General features: G+C 38.8%; 2 protein-coding genes across 3 annotated transcripts in view; both read left to right on the top strand.

Annotated features, from left to right (window-relative positions):
* quo (quattro) overlaps positions 1–3,680 on the top strand; it is a 32,991-nt gene extending 29,311 nt beyond the window's left edge. For both annotated transcript variants that reach the window (XM_044349873.1, XM_044349872.1), the window contains 7 exons: positions 134–304; positions 1,071–1,248; positions 1,478–1,594; positions 1,702–1,956; positions 2,322–2,584; positions 2,816–2,874; positions 3,015–3,680. In XM_044349873.1, the coding sequence (XP_044205808.1) occupies positions 134–304; positions 1,071–1,248; positions 1,478–1,594; positions 1,702–1,956; positions 2,322–2,584; positions 2,816–2,854 (1,023 nt within the window). In that variant the 3' untranslated portion in view covers positions 2,855–2,874; positions 3,015–3,680. The remainder of the gene's footprint in view (positions 1–133; positions 305–1,070; positions 1,249–1,477; positions 1,595–1,701; positions 1,957–2,321; positions 2,585–2,815; positions 2,875–3,014) is intronic.
* A 3,051-nt stretch (positions 3,681–6,731) lies between these two features.
* tgm2b (transglutaminase 2b) lies at positions 6,732–18,269 on the top strand. Its single transcript, XM_044349486.1, has 13 exons — positions 6,732–7,215; positions 10,423–10,602; positions 11,806–12,024; positions 12,874–12,992; positions 13,433–13,561; positions 13,756–13,933; positions 14,099–14,231; positions 14,666–14,769; positions 14,857–15,096; positions 15,555–15,830; positions 15,913–16,073; positions 16,570–16,706; positions 17,375–18,269. Exons 1-13 carry the CDS (start codon positions 7,206–7,208, stop codon positions 17,523–17,525), a joined length of 2,037 nt encoding a protein of 678 aa, XP_044205421.1. The 5' UTR covers positions 6,732–7,205; the 3' UTR covers positions 17,526–18,269.
* The last annotated feature ends 1,171 nt before the right edge of the window (positions 18,270–19,440 follow it).

Below are 19,440 nucleotides of genomic sequence, written 5' to 3'. Positions count from 1 at the left end.
CAGTGATAATACATGTTTCACTATGTCTTCAAAGGATGAATTTAGAAACCTATTAATTATTTCTAGGAGCAAATGCCAATTATGCTGTATATGAACCTGCTAAAGGAATTTACTTGTATTCTGTGTGCTGCAGGTTAATCTGAAGGAGCAGGGGCAGCTCATACGCCAGGACGAGTTCTTGGTTACATTCCGGAAGAAAAAATGTTTCCGACACATTTTTCTCTTTCAAGAACTCATCCTCTTTAGCAAGACCAGGAAGACGGACGTAGGGAATGACACATACATCTACAAACAGTCATTCAAGGTACACATGCATACAGAATTCACATATACAAGATATGAATGTCTTGCTACAACTTCCCCTTTATAAAAGGCGGAACAAGCTCACTACTATGTTTTCATGGCGCAACAATACATTTACTCAATAGATACAAAGTTGGCAAACTTACACCACCACTCAGTGGAATGCCCTACCTGATTATATGAAGAACTGTAGTTCTATCAATGCATTCACGGCCAAATTAAAAAATCAACTAAAGACGAATCAGTTGTGTGACCACTGAGCCTAGTTTACATTATTAATTTTTAGTTGACATTGTGGGTGTATGTGATGTTGTGTTGTGTGTAGCTTTGTATTTTGTATGGTGTGTTCTTTGTGGTTTTTTTTGTTTGTTTGTTCTCTTTTTTTTTTGCTTTGTACTGTTTGTTGTTGTGCTGTTGTATGTTTTGATTATAATGGACTATGGATGCAAATTAGCTTCAAGCTAACCCTGGTGCAGTGCATCATTTATGCTTAATACTGCACACTATCCAGTCCAATAAATCAAATGATATGGACTTGAAATTTAAAAAAAGGCCCTGGACCTTTGACCCCATGTCAAACATATGCATTAATATTTATTAATGCTAATTATAAAATAGTGAAATAATAGAAATTTGGGAGCCAACCACTATCATGAGAGATGTATTGATCTCAGCTATTAATCTGTGTTTTGACAAACTTGCTAAACTTCTAGCCATATTTAAAACTGCCATCTTACATGATTAGTTACCTTTGTCTTTGTATTTAGACATCAGACGTAGGCATGACCCAAAACAGTGGCGACAGCGGCCTGTGCTTTGAGATCTGGTTCAGAAAGAGGAAAACTCAAGACACATACACGCTACAAGCAGTTAGTCGAGAAGCGAAGGAGGCCTGGACCAAGGACCTGGAGCGGATCCTCTGGGAGCAGGCAGTACACAACAGAGGTAACAACAACCACACACACACGTACACACACACACACTGGTTGCACTCTCATTATAGACTGGTTACATGTTGTATCCCCAAGCAACAGAAATGATATTACATGACATTTCAAATTCAGTGGCAGTAACATTTAAATTGTCAGTATGTATTAAACTTGTACATGCTTAAGTGTCATTTCTTAAAATTTAAATATTTTTAAATAAATTATTTCTGTCACATGTGTATTAGAGGTCCGTATGCAGGAGAGAGTGTTCATGGGTATTGGAAACAAGCCTTTCATGGACATCCAGCCCAGTGATGCAGCTATCAACGACAGAGCCGTCAACTATGTACTGATGGGAAGAGGTGAGAAAATACTGCCAGTTAGACAGGTTTACGTTCTGTCACTCTTTGGCTTTTCCAAGCTTATCATACTTCCACTCATACAACTTATTCTCATCTGCTCCCCTCAGAAAACAAGGTGCTGTCCTCTGTGGGATCATGTGGGTCACAGGATGGGCTTCCTGGGGCGCGACCAAAATCTGTTGCTTCAGGGAGCACTTCATCTTCCTCCTCATCCTCTGGAAGGGGCTCCCTGTCCCATGTGGGATACCTGTGTGGGCCGAAGCGGAGGGTGGTTGCGGGTGGTCTTGAGGGATACATATCACCCCCTGGGGTTCTGGAGGAGGACGACCTGGACCATGAGAGTGGGAGTCAGAACTTACTGTGTAAGTGTCAATTTCATCAATCAACTGTGCAATGAAGTCATATGACCATTGCAAATGGCCTCTGAACAGCTTCACTGAGGTTGCAGGGTCTCATGTTTCAAGCCTGAAGACACTTTCATAGTTTTATTCCCCTACAATGAGGTCAGAAGTCTGGGTCAGTGTCTTTTTTCAGTCATCCAAAGACATTTCAATAGGAAAATGTCAATGCAATAAGGAAGAGGGCTACTGAAATAGTTCTTGCACCTCTGCTGAAATTTCTCTAACCACTAAGTCACACTTGGGTTGGCAGGTTGATAGATTGGATCATTCCTCCATCAGTCTATTTAACATGTACATAATCAAGTCTTCTCTCTCCTCTTCTCCAGTGGACAGCTCTGAGTCATCAGGAGAGAGTGTCAGCGGCTTCAGCAGTTCCAGTCACAGCTACCACTCTGCACTCGGAGGAGAGGCAGAGGACACCTCCTCGGTCTGTGTCTCCATAATCACTGTTAGGGAGGCTCATCGAACTGAAACTTCTGCAGCTATCCAAAAGGCAAATGCTTTGGCAGGATCCTCAGAGAAAACCCGACCACCAGTTGCACCAAAGCCCAAACCACAAAAGCAGACCAAGGATCTGCCCTGTGACAAGGTGCAGTACAAAGCTTTTAACCAGTAATTGTTCATATGGTTAAATACACTCCAAATACAAAGAAGCTTCTTATTCAACCAGAAAGATTCACCTACAGACCCATTCATCACTCAATCACCTAAAATCATTGTAGGAAAGCGGCTGTTTATTTTTCCGGAATGCAAATTTCTCCTCCTGTCAATATTCAATTATATTTAATATCAGATTAATAATGTTTTATGAATTTCCTAGTTTCAGAACAGTAGTGTTGGAAAATCCACTGAAGTTTGAACTGTGAGATATGGTACATGGTAAGTACGGTGCAATTACACTGTACACCACCCGTCTTTCTCAAACTAGTACACAACCATTTAAAAAACTGATATTCAGTATGTGTTCTGTGATAAATAATAAACTGCTACTTATGTTGTGATAATCTGTTTTTCTACAGATTTTGAGGTAACTCAAGGAGCCAAGAATAGTGGACATCGGCGTAAAAGAAGGGGCTTTTGGCGCTAACTTACCAGCTTTTACTGTAATCCATTACCACTCTGTAAATATATCTTTGTTTTAATCTCACCTCTAAAACAATAGGTCAGAAAAAAATATCTGTAAATGTACTGTATTATGAACATTTTGATCATGTATTAAATGCATACCTGTACTTTAAATCAGTCTAGTCTCATAGCACATACAAATGATCATAGGGTACAGTCTTTGAGTCTTTGTGTTTATTTGTCATTCATTACAGTAATTAAAGAATACAGCTAAATAATCTTGGTGAGAAAATTCTGTAGACTTTTATCAGCATGTCTCATCCCACTTTCTGAGGAGTTTAATAAAATCTTGTCGAGGTCAGTGAAGATTGTTGTCACAAAGACAGTACACAGTAACTGCATTGTTTATGTCCTAAATGTATTGCCTTTTGTACAGATTTATCAAACTTAATCACAACACATGTGTCTTACTTATTTCCCATGAAAACAAAAAACACATTCACTCTGTCTTTTCTAGTAATTAACAGTTTTGTATAAACTAATATGTTACTGGTATGAAGATATTGATCTATGTAACATGTGTATGGCTTTCTATTTGAAATACAGACTATTTGCTTTGATGATGTGTATGTTTGCTTTTATCTGTGTTTTTATTTGCACCACAACATTTTTGTAATAAACTTAATTGACAGTACTGATTCTAAAGTCAAATATTGATGGCTAATTTTTGTCTATATTTTGCATTTGCCCTATACACTTCCATCACCAGCACAAACAGTTGAGAAAGTAATATATAATAGAGATGTATCACAGATGCAATACATACTATAATACATAATACAGATGGATTTTCCTGATTAAATGAATGTAAATGAGCTATAATATGTCATCTATATTTTCCTATATTTCGTTAAAGGGTGTATTTCAGAAAAAAAAACCCTCATCAAACTCTTCACAAAATGTAGAGAAACATGCTTTTGTCGTACTACTAACTCTAAGTGCTATGTTTGCATTATACATACATTTATGTTTAGACATTTAGTGTAACAACTAACAATAGTATTTTAAAGGGGATCTTATGCTGATTTGCTCTCTCTCTCTCTCTCTCTCTCTCTCTCTCTCTCTCTCTCTCTCTCTCTCTCTCTGGGGCTGTTGCAAAATGAAAAAAAAAAAATTGTGATTAATCATCATAGTTCCCTTGAACCATTTTGTGGAACTTCTTTGGAATACTTGCCACAAGCTTTGTGTGCATTTTACATGGAATTGGAATGTTTTTTTAAGCTAAGGTATTAATAATTAATCATGAACAATTAAAAATGAAATAGCGTTTGCCTTTCCTGGAAGCAACAATAGTCATACATTGTGCATTAAATAATAATAATATACCTTCATTTTTACATATTTTTTATAAGCCACTTTTACAAGGAATTTACAAAAAATACTTTTGTGTTTCCCTGTTTTCTCTGTCTTTTTTTTATTTCAATTTTGCTCTTTTTCTGTCATTGTACTTCTGACACTCTGACTTAAATGCACTTGGAAAAGTCACCCAGTCATTTCCATTGTGTGGATTTGGACAGAGCTCTGGCTTTGGAGCCAAGACCCATGTTTGTAGTTAATACTAGTCTGCTCAGAGTGATTCAAACCATATGAAGGGCTTCATCCTCTACTTTTATTAAGACAGTTACGATTACAAATTCATTATTGACTTTACTGTAGCATTTTTAAAAATTGGCTCAGTTTAATGACATAAAAAGAATAAGGTGCAAGCAGGGAACAAAATTAGCACCATCTACCTGCCAAATGCTGGTAAAATAGTGGCTAAATAGTGGCTGGTAGATTTGCTTCACTCATCAGCCAAGAAAACAGTGATAATTTATTGAGTGGCTGGTAAAATTTGAACATTCACTAGCCATTTGGCCAGTGGACAAAAAAGTTAATTGTGGACCCTGGATACAAGCCTTGAGTACACAGAAGATTCTGCTTCGTAGGATCAATTCATTCTTATTTTTAAACTTTTCATTGGATTAATTGACAATAAGAAAAATACAGATTATCACCAGCTTTATCCTATAATTATGTTTGTGAACCTTCCCAAATCTCAATGAAACTATAACATAACAGTACAAGTGTATAATTTCTGAATCCAACAATATTTTGCATATACAGTAATAAACCAGTAAACTGCCTTTGGTTTCCATCAGACGGTGCTACCAAATTAGCGACAATTAGCCTATAGGTTTATTTATAACGTTATTTGTCTCATCAAAAATGATAGCAGCATTTTCTGGATACAGAAACAATACTGCACTCTATACTGAACCTTTGCAATAAGCTATTGTTCTTTTTGCTCCAAAGCTCCACACACAAACACACACACACACACACACATGTTGACCTAGGTCACTTTTGGGGACATTACACACACACACACACACACACACACACACACACATATATATATATATATATATATATATATATATATATATATATATATATATGTTAATATATATATATGTTAATAGTTATGGGTGAACAATAATTCACATAGTAGATAAAACATTTTACTGGATGATAATTAGTGTAGGCTGGTCAAACCGGGTGAATACTGGTCGTGTGATTATACAGTTTACACAGTATTTAGCCACAAACTCTACTTTTAGTGAGTGCACAATGACAAAGCAGGTTAATTGGTTGAACTTGGATCACTTTTGGATTGAACAGTATGAAATCACAAGATAGACTATAGCTGCGCTGCCAATTTATAGGCTACGTTGTTTCCCTTCATTTTAAGAAACGTTGCGAGGTGAATGTTTCTTGCTGAGCGCAGCAAGATGCCCGGCCAAGGCAAGACGGTGACAAGATGACTGTGACAGATTTAAGCTCTTAAAGGGTATATGTTGTATTCCCAAATGCCATGAAACCAAAACCAAATACTTCATGACTTATCTGACATTCAGACTCAAGCCCATTGGTTCCTACTGAAGGCATACAGTATATCTTTAAAAATTGGTCGCAAATATTCATTTTTTCAAAGAGGCTAAATAATTTCCTAAAACAGAGGGCTACAGTAGTTTATAGACAATAACTATATTTAGCATATATTTACCAGTAACCTACCTTTGGTTTCCATCAGCCAGTGCTACCAAATTAGCTACAATTATAGGTTTATTTATAACGTGTGTTATTTGTTTCATTAAAAATGATAGCAGCATTTTCTGGATACAGAAACAATTCTGCACTCTATACTGGACCTTTGCAATAAGCTATTGTTCTTTTTGCTCCAAAGCTCCACACAAGGTCCAAAAGTGAAATGTACTTATTCTTTGGCACTGGCCACGGTACAATAATTAACCTACTACTAATTATTGATTCCGTTAGTCTACAGGCTGTTGGTCTGGACTGGTTTTCTGTGCCGCTAGTAGTTTGTTTTACTGGCACAGAGGGGGTTCCTGGAATTTTTTGCCGGACGTCTTGTAGACCATTAACCCAACATTTTTTGTTGTCACGTCGGGCATTTCAGTGTCGTTAAACGGGACATTTTTTATTTTTATTTTATTTTTTTTTACCACATTTCACTGTTTTAACCTAAACCATGGTCTTTCCCGAACCCTAACCGAGTGTTTTTTTGTGCCTAAACCCAAACCACAGGAAGGACGGGCGTATCACCAACGAGGACAAAAGTTCCTCCAATTTAAAACAATTTTAATTTGATTTGATTTGCGCAATCAATACCAATGCGCCTACGTAATAATTCCGTGTCACTTCTTTATTCATTGGTAACCAGTAGTACCAGTTACTGTACGTGGTGCAGATGTTTTTTTCCAAAGCTCCACACAAGGTCAACTTCTGCACTTCTTTGGTAATGACATAATTTTAACAGAAACACTTCTCTGACGTGCAGTCTGTGATGAATCACTGGGGGATGTACAGAGATGCTACAACTCAGCATGTATGCGCTTGTGTGCATGTGTTTGCATGCGGTACGTTTGATTTTTTTCGTGTGAGGGGAGGGTCGCGTCACGCCCTCCGCCAGACTGGCAAGAGGAGGACTACAAATAAGACCGAGATAACGGCTAAGAAGGACACAGCATTTTCTCTGGAGCTGAAAATTATCTGGTAACAGACTTTCAACGAACACAGTCATGGCTCAAAGTAAGTTACTCTGACTCCTACCTATAGTATCCTGGCTGTTTTTTTAAACAAACCTGTCATTGATTATCAGTGGTTTTAAATCATGAATGGAAACTATTTTCCATTAAATAGTCAAGTGAGACTTTGTAATTTTCCAAACGGATTAAATTACATAACTAGTATTCATAATGACACAATCAATGTTTATTTATTTGCACAAATCAGTTCCCTTTCGAACTGATGTTCCCACCATTTCCTAAATTGGGTGCTTGTGTGGATGTAACTTTACACTCTCAGTGTGTTTTGGTGGTGTGTAGGTTTCAGCTTTTTAGCCACTGACTGAGAAGTGAATAGAGGAAACTTTCATTCATTGTTGTAACTGAGCTTGCTGTGGGCATGATGTCAGTTAATAACAGATGTGTCACAGCCTACACATTTCATCACCCTGTGTTACTGGCTTCAGTGCTGCAGTAGTAACTGTGTCATGCTGTGTCAGGTTCATCAGAGATCTGAAGATTTATGCAACCTGAAAAATGTTTCGCCCTCATGTTTCAGCCGATGATTGTTGCCCTGGGAGTTTGACACTTACAATAGCAACTGAGAGCAGCTGGAGCCTCCAGTTAACTGCTGCTATCTTTATAGGGAGACCAGCCTACAAATAGTTTGCCTTAAGCCTCTCTGAAAACATCCAAACCTCCTTGAACAGAAACCTGTCAAACTTCCAGTTTGCTTTGAAGCACTGCCAACGGTTGAAGTTTATCTGTCTGTGTTGGTAAAAGGTGTCACATACCAGAAATGGATGGATACTGGACATTCTGTAGAAGAAAAAGCATGTAGTTTAGATATTTGACACTCTGTAGTAGAAAAGCATGTAGTTTGTGTATTAAACAGAACACTTTGGATAACTGGAACTAGTTAGTCTGATTCATAAAACAGACTCAGGGGGTTTTGCTGCACTGCTGCTGCAGAATTTGCATGTAGAATAAGCAAACCTGTTTATGAATCAGTGTCACCTGTTTTCCATCTGTTGGACAAGCATTCAATTGAGATTAAAATGCCCGTAATAGAGCTCTGAGGTCAGCATGGGTTTAAGACTGAAAGACTGAAAAGTTCTTCTTCAGACAGGGGTTAGCATATTTATTTTTCCAGGATTAAAATTGTGTTTACTGTACCAGCTAATGCCCAGCTCACGACAGCTAGTTGTTTTAATGTCCTTATTAGGTTTATGCTGGCGTCAGAGCTGCTCACTCAGAAAGTCCCTCTGTGGTGTGGGGTCAGTGTGGGGTAGGCTGGGGGAGGGCGTGTACTAGTGTGGGCGTGTACAGTATGTAAAGGTTAGTGGGGAAGGCTGGGTCAAGGCTGAGGAATCTCTGCCCATGCATTCCATATTACAGCATTGTGTGCTGCTAGCAGTTATATAACTGCAAACCAGTGAGATTCTTCTACTTTAGCTTTAGGTCACACATGCATTTCATCTGTCACACTGCAACTGCTTCACCTTAAACAACACAGGCTGCTGCACTGTGGTCTGGGAGCTAATCAAAATGGGTTTTCTTTTATACCAACTGTGTAGCCACAGTAAGATCCCTGAATCGCTATAGAAAGGATGACAACAGTTTCCTAGTGCCTGTTGTTCCTGACTGTTTGGGGTCACATACCTTCATATGTTATTAATCTTTGTAATGGTTTTCACATTCTGTAAGCTGAGGAGACATTTTACTGGTCTCTGCGAGTACAGTCAAATTCTTTATTCTTCAAAAAGAACGAGTGAAAAATAAATCTGAATTTCTTGGACACCAGTGAGATGTTTCTTTCTCCAGATGGCTCCTCAATAAACTGTTAAATAGTATTTGTGCTCCAATGTGAAGCTCATATTAATTTGATATTTGCACAGAACAAATGTGTGAACTGACTGGATAGAATGCATAGGTTAAACAGCAAAGCCCAAATAATCCTCTGACTACAATCTCCAGCTGTCGCAGGATAAGTAGCGTTGTCATCTTTAAGGAATTTGCTCCAAATAGTTACACTAACATGTATCCAATTAGGAACTGAACCAGGGTCTAGATCAGTAAAACATCAGAGCCTAAGAAATACTGAGGAATGATCTCCCTTCATGTAGTAAAACAGCAGGAAGTCTCTGTAGCTTAGTCTATGTTTTCTCTTGCCCAACCTTGACATTACTACCTCATGCTTGTTTCCAGGGCTTTTCTTAACACCAAGTCTTAATAAATGGGGAACGGTCAACCTCTTGAGTTGTCATGGAGCAGCCCAGGTAGTGGTTAGCCTGCAGGAGGACCGTGGAAGCATTGTATTGTATAGGAGGACCCTAACTTTTCCCTACAAACAGGAAATCAGAGGGTGGGATTCTTAGTCACAGTATGCCCTGGAGACAAGGAGCGGCTGTGTCTTAGCACACTTCACAGGGAGTTACTGTCTGTCTGTGTTTACCTCTTGCTAAATCCATACAGAAAGCCTTGTGAAACAAAATGATCTTCCCAGAAATGACTGTAAGTGTCCTGCTGTTCACAGTTTATTCCAAAGTCAACACAGAATGTGTAGACCTTAACAAATATTAAACCTTTCTGTTTTTTAAAAATAACTCAACTCACACTTAAGTAAAGTCATTATGAAAGTTAACTTGTTGAAACTAGCAAAGAAAATGACTCACTTTTAGAAAACATACATAAGCACATTTATAGCCGCAATGCAAAAAATTCCAGATTGTAGTTAACCACAATTTTCTGGTTAATTTACCATAAGTCTGACATAAAGAAGTTATTTGACGGTTGAACCGGTTGAACCTCTATTAAATTTCCTGTATCCTATACATAGCTATAGATTTTACAACTTTTACAACAATTTTACAACTTACACTTCATTAAGAGTGTGTTGTGGCATTTTAAGGGCTCCATAAACATATACATTACTCTCCTATTAAATTAAGATGAAAACGAAGAACATAACTGAGGAGCTAAAAAGAGGTGTATGTTTTCTACAAACTTTATTATACTGAGATAGTTTTATTGCTTTGCGGCATTTTGTGCAGCAAATTGTAGAAAATTACAAGAATTCTTGAAGAAATCAAAGTTGGTATTTTCCATTTGCAAAATACTGTAACACATTGACTATAAGCACAAATCTTTCTCAAGGTGTGGTCATTTGTAAAGGTGAGTACTAAATTAAACACTGAATATTGAATATGTTTCTCTTCTCTCTTCTTTTAAGCTCTCAACATCGATCGCTGGAACCTGGAGTGTGAGTTCAACAACACCGACCATCGTACTGATCTCAACGGTGTAGATCGTCTGATTGTGAGGAGAGGCCAGCCATTCACAATTAGCCTGTACCTCCGCTCAGGGACATACCAACCTGGAGTCAGCTCTCTTGACTGCATTGCAGAAACAGGTGATACACCTCATTTACCCCTTTACTTTTGCATCTTTCTTAATTATGCTTGGTAAATGAATGCAGTGTATCTATCAGGAGTTGTCGTATTAAATGCAAATGTATACCTCTTTATTCCTTTAAAATATTCAGGTTTCTGTTTGTGGACTGTGTAATGGTCATAGGCACTTCATCAAAACATACAGACCAAAAAAAAAGCACAAATATTTGAAAAATGTGCTTCATAACAATCCTATAATGATCAGAGGTTGAAAGAAAAGCATTGTGTTTGTGTCCTGTTAGGAAGTTAAGGGCACATTGGAAACACCTAGTACAGTAGCTGTGTTCTGTTTGCATTATAATGTTTTGCTACCTATTGTGATTTCAAAGGTAAGAGGGGGAAAGGAGTGGCGATGTTGATGGAAAGGAAAAGGATGTAATTTTCCCTTGTTCAGCTGTCAGTGGTGCAGCTACTGTTACTTTGAGCCCACTTACAGTAACTGTAAGATGTTATGTTATTTTTTTCCACTTCTCCCTCTTTGTTCTCGGGGTTATTGTTGATAGCAATGACGGTATTCCCGTGTATTTGCCCTCAGAGTACCCTAGAAATACCCTGGAACTATCTGTTTCTCCTCCTCAGTTCGTATTTGGATAGACTTCTTATGTTTGTTACTTGTTATCTCATGAGTTTGATAAGACAGCTGCTGCTTGCCACCAAATCCAACTGTTTAAACAGGAAATATTGCTTGCCAACAGGAAGGCATGTGCATAATCATAGATAACACTATCAACCATTATAAGTCAAGTACATTTTAATGGGTTTAAGTGGAATCCTTAATCCATTCCAGTGAGACGGAAGTGATCAAAGAGCCCTTGGTTTTGTTTGGCTGAATGGAAGAAGTGACAGACTCATGGGACTGAAGTTAACACAAATGATTTTAGGTTTATGTAACTTACCAGAACTCAAATCTCAACTGCGGTCGCTGAGGGAGACTTGAGTCCCAGTCAACTTTGGTCATAAATGGGTGCTATTCCACAGTTATGCTGTCCATGCACGAGCAGAGATTCCAGAAATGTTTGAACTAAATTTAGGCAGTGTTGAGAAAACAGTGAAAGTGTACCCTCTGAGTTTCCATTCCTCAGGCACAAATGTTTCACTAAAATCTCCTGGCTTCTTCCCAAATGCAGTCTCAGGACTCTGACCATATTCACTGTTACATGCAGGTCCTCAACCCTCTGAGCAGTATGGCACAAGGGCCTCCTTTGGTCTGTCTGCCAAAATTGACACTTCCTGCTGGAGCGCCGCTGTCACCAGTCCCCCTGGAGAAATGGTGGCCCTGTCTATCTGCTCTGCCCCTAATGCACCTATAGGCCGCTATACCCTGACCCTGGGGCAATCCGGGCAGATTGAGTTTATCCTGCTCTTTAACCCCTGGTGCCAAGGTGAGTAAACAGACCATATGTCAAGCTGTCGTGTAGTGGATCTTGTGTAGTGATCCAAGGTTACAAAATGCTTTGATGGAGTTTCATGTCAGGGTGGGGCTTATGACAGGAGCTATTCAGGACCAGTGGTAATGCTAGTAATTTAGTGCAAAAACTATTGATGGGGAATTGGGCTAGTGAATTAATTTAAATGAAAGCTGCTATCATCAATATTTTTATATTAACAATGGATCAAATGACTACATCTATTTAAAAGGGGGCTCACAAAGTGACAAACACATGCAAAACATTCACCTGTTTCTGCAGTTCCCCTCAGCTCTACGGAGCTTTAGCAGCGTTCAGATCATTGTTTTGGTTTTCTGGTTGGTTGATGCAGCAGAAGGTTTTCAGTGAAAGAGCTCTAAAAACCCACTGTAAGCTCAAATGGCAGCAACTACAAATGCTGGTGAATATAGTGAAGCATTTAATAGTTAAAGATCCAGATATCTCCCTCAAGAGTTGATGGAAACCAAAAAAGAGAGAATATTGGACTTAAATCAGTCAGGGCTACCAGAGGCACAACTTCAACTGAACACTAATGTTGCTCCGTGTCTGCTGGATGTGTAAATAAGTAACTGTTTGCTAGCAAGTTTGTTATATTATCACTTTTTAAGCTGATATGTTTCTTTAAAATGAGTCCATGTGGCCAAAAAAATAATTGATGCAGTTTAAGTAGAAGTTTCACTATGAAAAAACTTGCAAGGTGAGAATATTTGTGCTTTTGAGTTTCCAGGAAATGAAGATATGTGTACCAGTCTTGACATGAATTGGAACATTTATTGTAGTGTTTGTGATGTCTCTTGGCAACAGGAGATGTAGTATACATGGACAATGAGAAGAGTTTGGAAGAGTATGTTCTGTCTCAGGATGGAATCATCTTTCGAGGCTCCAACAAACATCCCATACCTACTCCCTGGAACTTTGGCCAGGTACCAACACCAACACTAATGATTTCAGCCTCACCTCATCATTCACACATATTTATCCTGGAGAGCCAACATTGTGCCAGAGTGGTGAAAGAATCATGTTTATTGTATCCTGATAACAGGAAAATATCCAAGACCTATCAATTGATTTACGGTGTGTTACATAATGGCAAACACACTATCATTTTGACACTGAAATGAACTGAGATATTGGTATCTAACAGTAGACAGTCTAGGTCTGATAAAGTGCCTGGCATTACTAGTGCATTACTCATGCAGCTATCAAGACTTTACGGCATGGTAGAATTAAAAATCAAAAAAAAAATTTTTTTTAAAGGTTTTCAAAAGGATGTTGGACCATTAACCTCACTCTGATTGCCCCATGTCTTATCACTGACAAACAGCTGATCAGCAGTAACACCTGCTTGTTTTTTTCTGTACAGTTTGAAACTGGAATCCTCGATATCTGTCTGAGGATTTTGGATATGAATCCTAAATGTCTGCGTAATCCTGGCAAAGACTGTTCAGGCAGAAGAAATCCCATTTACGTGTCCAGAGTGCTTAGTGCTATGGTATGTCATATTCATTTCTATTATTTCCATTCACTTTTCTGATTAGAAATAGATACTTGTTGCTGCTGTTTTATTTATGTGCATAGAAAGGTTTAGGTGTGAGTGTTACCAATGACATAGTTAAACTAAACATGAAAAGCTTGGAGTTCATATGTAAAAAATACCTTTTTACACTCCTTTCCTGTGCTTGGTAGGTGAATTGTAATGATGACAAAGGAGTGGTGCTGGGAAACTGGACAGGCAAGTATGACGGAGGTGTCAGCCCGATGTCCTGGAGGGGCAGTGTGGAGATTTTGCGGAACTGGGACACACAGGCCTGTCAGCCTGTTTGCTACGGACAGTGCTGGGTGTTTGCTGCAGTCGCCTGCACAAGTAAGATAGGATAGTGCAGAACTTGGGAGCCTATCACAAGGAAACACACTTGATTTCTCTCAAAAAGACACAACAACATATATGTGAAAATACAGTGATGACATAGATTTTGCTCCTCCTCCGAGCATTGCAATACTGATGTAAGTTGTTTTTGTACTCTGTTAGTTTCCAGAGCACTTGGCATCCCCTGCAGAGTCGTCACCAACTACTGGTCAGCCCACGACAGCAACAGCAACCTGATGATTGAACGCTACATTGATGAAAATGGAAAACTCTTGAAATCTGGAGAAATGATCTGGTCAGAACGCCTATTAAATTTTATGTCTTTAATCCTACATTAGAAGGAGGGGTTGTAACAACGCTCTTGTACACACATCACATATTTGGTAGATTGATTTTAATATATTCCAAAAAAAATGAATTTAGGATTGCCTGGATAACTGTGAATTATTTGAAAGTGAATGTAAGGAACTCAGAAGGCCATTTGAAGTGTCAGATATCATGCTCCTTTTGAAAAGGGTGCATAGAAAAATTAAATGCAATCCAGTATGTATATACTGTATGTATATATTTTTTCATTTATGTTCTATACCTCAAATATGGCAATGTAATCTCAAATTGAAATGAAAGTAATCAGAAAACATTGCTTAAGAATTCAGTAGAACATAATACATGCCAAAACAGAAAATGTATCAAATAGGGATTCAGCTGATGGTGTGTATTGTATCACAGGAACTATCACTGCTGGGTGGAGAGCTGGATGACCAGGCCTGACCTTAAATCTGATTTTAACGGCTGGCAGGCCAGTGACCCCACACCCCAGGAGAAAAGTGGAGGTAACAACTCTCTGCATTAAAGAACCTGTAAAGCCTTTTTATCCTATTTATCAAAGGAGATCCTCACCAAAGTGTGTCTTCTTTTAGGAGTGTACTGCTGCGGCCCCGTCCCGCTCAGGGCCATCAAGGAGGGCGAACTCACGTTCAAGTATGATGCCCCGTTTATCTTTGCTGAGGTCAACGCTGACATCATCACTTTCATGAAGAGAAAAGACGGCAGCACATCAGAAGTCACTACCTCTACAGTGGTGGGCCAGAAGATCAGTACGAAGAGTGTAGGCAGTGACGACAGAGAGGACATCACCCATCTCTACAAGTATTCTGAAGGTAGACAACACTGCTGTTCCTACTGTACATGTAAACAAACATCTCAGTTAATAACAATATGATACAAACCATTCCACAATTTGAGATTTGAGAAGAAAAGTTATTACTTTTCACAAGAGTGCTCACTAGGACGCTAAGTTGGCCTTAATCACAAATAGTGTATATTATTACAACACACCATAAAGATGACAAACGTCCTCCGAACACCAGCAGGTCACACAAAGGTCACTTTCTATGTAAATTCCTACATTCCTTATCTGTATTTGTGTTACTCCTAATATACATAAAATCAGTTCTACATTGCCTTTGTCTGCGAAGGTCAGGTTTATGGTTCATTGTACAGGTCATTTGCTATGCTACATATATAGAAATTGACTATTTTCAATGGCAAACCTTAAAACTTAAAATTTGAGATTTCTTTTATTCAATGTGTGATTTTGTTGCTCTTATGATGCTAGGCTCCGCTGAAGAGCGAGCAGCTTTCGAGAAGGCCAACCATCAAAACAAGCTGCTCCATCAGCAGCAGAATCAAGGCCTACAACTCACTATCAAACCCTCATCAGAGATGAGGAAGGGCTGCGACTTTGACGTATATGCCGAGGTTATTAACAAGACAGACAGCGTCAAGAAGTGCCGCCTGGTGTTTGGATCCTGTGCTGCGTCCTACAATGGGACTCTGGGAGAGAATTGTGGCTTTAAAGATCTGCTCAATGTTGAACTCTCACCAGGAGCAGGTAAGCCAAATCACTGTGTTACATTTGCATAAATATGTATATACAGTTGGCAGGCTTGTATATGTTGTATGTGTTATTCCAGGGAGGAAGGTCCCACTAAAGCTGAACTATTCTAAGTACAGTACCGCACTCACTGAGGACAACTTAATCCGTCTGGCTGCTTTGTTGGTTGACTACAGCACCGGAGAGGCAACGCTGGCAGTGAGAAACATTGTACTGGATAATCCTGAGATCAAAGTCAGAGTAAGTGCAATAGCCTGCAACAAGAGATCTAGAGTAGACTTAAGAAACAAGACAGCAGTGTGTAAAATCCAGTCAGGACATCTTTTTGGTTGTCATTACTATGGAAGGACAAGTTGGTCACTAACAGTGGCAAAAGATTAAAGTTAATGCAAGCTCAAAGCCAAAACTATGAAAATTGATTTGACATGTTAAAACTTAGGCTAATGAATCATGAAAAACAATGTTAGTGACAAGTTTTCTTGATGTTGGCTGATGTTCTGAAAAGCTCAATATCAGCCATACCATGCTATTGAAGCTCTGCCATACTACTGCTACTGTGGCCTACAGTGTTCAACTATTACTGTCTGAAGAGCTGCAAGAGTATGTCAGCACAGATATATTACAGGACACCAACTGCCATTCCTATGTATTAAAAGAGCTTTGCCAAAACAAAACTGTGCTGTACTCACTGTGAGGCTTGCATCAGCTAACACCCAGAGGTGGCTGTTCTCTGCAGATCCTGGGTGAACCGAAGGAGAATCGGAAACTGGCTGCAGAGATCACTCTACAAAATCCTCTGCCAGAGCCGCTGGAGAACTGCTGCTTCAGCATCGAGGGAGCCAACCTGACTGGGGGGCGCGCCATCTCTGAGAGGTTGTATAAGTGCCTCCGACTTGACTTTGTTATTTCTTCACTAACACAGAGCGACAACTGACCAGTCATGTATTAAAAACTGTAACACAACTAAATAGACATAAACATGCATGCAGAAGGACGATTTTAGTCACACTAGAACATTAGTCACACTTGTGTAATGGCAATGTTTCCTCCCTATTTGACTTTCCAACAGTGAGATGTGTGTTATATTTGATTTATTTGTTGTTCTGGTCTTGATGCTGCGTTTAGATGCATGACTGGATGTGCTGCTGTTTAGTCAGGTCAAGAAAACTGATGAGATGGCTTGTTATTGCTCAAAAATGATCTCTTTATGAGGTTATTTGTATACTTTGAGCTCACTGAATGAGTACAGAGTAGCCAATCAATTACTTTGCATAAATTTAGTTTTAGATTTTTGAATGCATGAACGGTGATGATGTGTCTGTATGCTCAGGTGTATTTAAGAAGGAACAAAACCTTCACTCGTCTAGTGAACAGTTCAAACATTGCAGCTCCATCTCTTTGTCTCCATAAATAGTCAGAACTGTCACAGGTCTTTTGTCAGTGGAAATTACCTTATTTTCTAAATATTTATGCAATCCTATGCGGACTGTCATAAAGCACTAATAGTACGTGTCACTAATATTTAAATATTTACCCTACAGGCTGGGCTCTGCAGTGGGACCTGGGGAAGAAGTCAAGGCTAAAATTTACTTCACTCCCAACCATTCTGGGCTGAGAAAGCTGGTGGTCAACTTCGACAGCAACAAGCTGTGTCATGTTAAGGGCTACAGAAATGTCATCATTGGAAAATAGAGTTTATCAACCTTCACGGCCCATCAGACAAAAAGAGGATGAAGCATGTTTTACATTTAAATTGATATTAGCTAACATCATTCTTACTTTTTTGCATAGTGTTTAAAACAAAATGCTTTTTCTGTCCAAATACTTTACTTACTGTATACTGAAGATTGATAATTTTTTTTGTTCAGAGACATAAGTATTTTAATGTGACCTGTGAACATTTTTACTCATTTAAACTAATCAAATCTGTGCATGCAAAAGTTAAAAACTGTATATCCACCATCTCTTTTCACATTCTGATGTGATGATTATTATTATAAGTACCATGTACTATTTTTATATTTTCTAAGTGCTACAATTAAAATAATTGTTTCTTATTCTTCAACCATATAGACTGTCTTCACACAGACCTTGAATATGTTGGACAAAATGTATTCTACCTGGAGCATAGATGCAACATGTAAATGTATTTTTAAGTTTACACTTCAAGCAAACACATAAAGCAGCCTGTAGCAAAGATGACGAAGCATCTGGTGTGGACTTTGTGAAGTTGTTTCACCTTGTTGTTGATGTACAATGATCAAGTAATATTAACATGAACATATGCATTAAGTTAGACAGCACGCAGCCCAAACATTTTTCAAAATCAGAAGATGGAGGGCATCTCCAAATGCAGCAAATGTGCTGGTTTTAATGTTTCACATTTTGCCTGTAGTATGTAGCCAATAACACATTAAAGATAACACTTGTGACTAATCATTTGTATTTATACCCTGAACCCCTTTGCCTGGTGTACCCTTCTTTTCCTCAACTTGTCTACTATGGCCCCTACCCCGGACTGCCCTGTTCACCAGCTGTCATGCTTCTAGTGACTGTACCCTCTATGCCTCCTCTGAACAGGGAGATGCCTGTTGTTTTTGGCCCTGTTTCCCAGTGTCTGTGAACACAACTGACACTCTTGGCAAGAGGAAACACAACATGATATTGGCCTGAAAGTTTAATTGAATTAAACAACAACAGAAATGAAAACAATAATCTGTAAAAAAAACAACAACAGTAACAAATGTGACACAGAATCAACAGTTATTCAGCGGTCCTTTGTGACCTTATTTAAGAACTCCCTGCAGTCACCACTGATTACCTCCTCTGGTGCACTGAACCCATTAATCTGCAGTTATGCAATGTTACTAAAGTACTGCAGTGCTGTGAACCACCATTTAAGGTTGCAGTCCTGCTTGTAGACCTACTGTACATGAAGTACAAGGAATAATGGATTTAAGGAAATGAAGAGAAGAGTGTAAAAACAGGAAAGTAATTGGCATTCTTTTCAGTGAATTTCAAATGTGATACTGCCCCAGCTGAACCTAATTATGCAATAGTGTACCAAAGTCTTTCATGTTACACACTGTGGAATTTATACTGCTGTTACTATGACCTAAAAAATGACTTTCTGCTAAAATCTATTTTTCCATGTGTGCATTCATGTAGTTGTGCATGTTTGATTTATTTCTGAGGTTAGAGGCAGCGCTGCTCTCTGCTGGTCAGAAACAGTACTTACAAGTGTTAGGAAAGCTACTGTAAAATGCATTGTTTGTGATGCACAGTAGCTGGCAGCAACACACAGCCAGTCAACTGTTAGCATGAACTTGAACAGGATGTTTGGTGTAGTGAAAGGAACCAATGCACATGCAAAATTGTCTATTGTCGGGAGTGTATGGGGCAGGTTAAACTGACCTAACTGTTATATATAAGTAAACAGTTATACGTTTAACACCTTTTGGCAGGGATGCAGAAAACCTTCATCTACCATCAAATCTACAACATGTGTTAATTGTAAAAATGTAGTTTCACCACACATAACAAGTTAAGACACACAAAGATATACAAACCAAGTTTGTGCTGCTAAACCACGGGAAAATGGCCTACC

The sequence above is a fragment of the Thunnus albacares genome, chromosome 4 (genome assembly GCF_914725855.1).
Source record: "Thunnus albacares chromosome 4, fThuAlb1.1, whole genome shotgun sequence".
Classification (NCBI taxonomy): domain Eukaryota; kingdom Metazoa; phylum Chordata; class Actinopteri; order Scombriformes; family Scombridae; genus Thunnus; species Thunnus albacares.
Note: the sequence above shows the minus strand (reverse complement) of the source record. Positions and strands in the feature narration are given on the sequence as shown.